The sequence below is a fragment of the Egretta garzetta genome, unplaced genomic scaffold (assembly GCF_000687185.1).
Source record: "Egretta garzetta isolate BGI_Z169 unplaced genomic scaffold, ASM68718v1 scaffold372, whole genome shotgun sequence".
NCBI lineage: Eukaryota > Metazoa > Chordata > Aves > Pelecaniformes > Ardeidae > Egretta > Egretta garzetta.
Window position 1 is genome coordinate 304556 of NW_009258889.1, and position 465 is coordinate 305020.

The 465-nt window shown below is 62.4% G+C and overlaps 1 protein-coding gene across 1 annotated transcript in view; it reads left to right on the top strand.

The window, feature by feature from the left end:
- The window catches only part of LOC104121969 (coronin-7), a gene marked incomplete at its 5' end in the record, with an annotated part of 7040 nt that overhangs the window by 2549 nt on the left and 4026 nt on the right, over positions 1-465 (top strand). Inside the window, 2 exons of the mRNA XM_035889687.1 lie at positions 16-192; positions 287-391. Of these exons, the coding sequence (XP_035745580.1) occupies positions 16-192; positions 287-391 (282 nt within the window). The remainder of the gene's footprint in view (positions 1-15; positions 193-286; positions 392-465) is intronic.

Here is a 465-nt window from a genome sequence, read left to right on the forward strand (position 1 = left end):
CCCATCCCGGCGCAGGCAGGGATGGCCACGCACCCCTCACCCTTACCAGGTCACACGGAGAAGATCTACTCCATCCGCTTCCATCCCGTGGCATCCGATCTCCTGGTTTCCTCCTCCTACGACATGATGGTGCGGATCTGGGAGCTCAAAGCTGGGCGGGAAGTTTTGTGCCTGCGGGGACACACTGATCAGGTAAAGGATGACACACTTGGGGACACCCAGAGGGGTACGTTTTGGCTAGGGCTAGGGAGGGGACACAGAGGGGACACCCCATCTCTCTCCCCAGATCTTCAGCCTGGCCTGGAGCCCCGATGGGAAGAAGCTGGCGACGGTGAGCAAAGACAGCCGGATACGGCTCTACGAGCCCCGGCGCAGCCCTCAGCCCCAACAGGTACGATCAGATCACAGTGGCAGGGATGGGATGGAGAGCTGGGGGTGCAGGCAGGTGCCTGCGGGGGGGGAGAA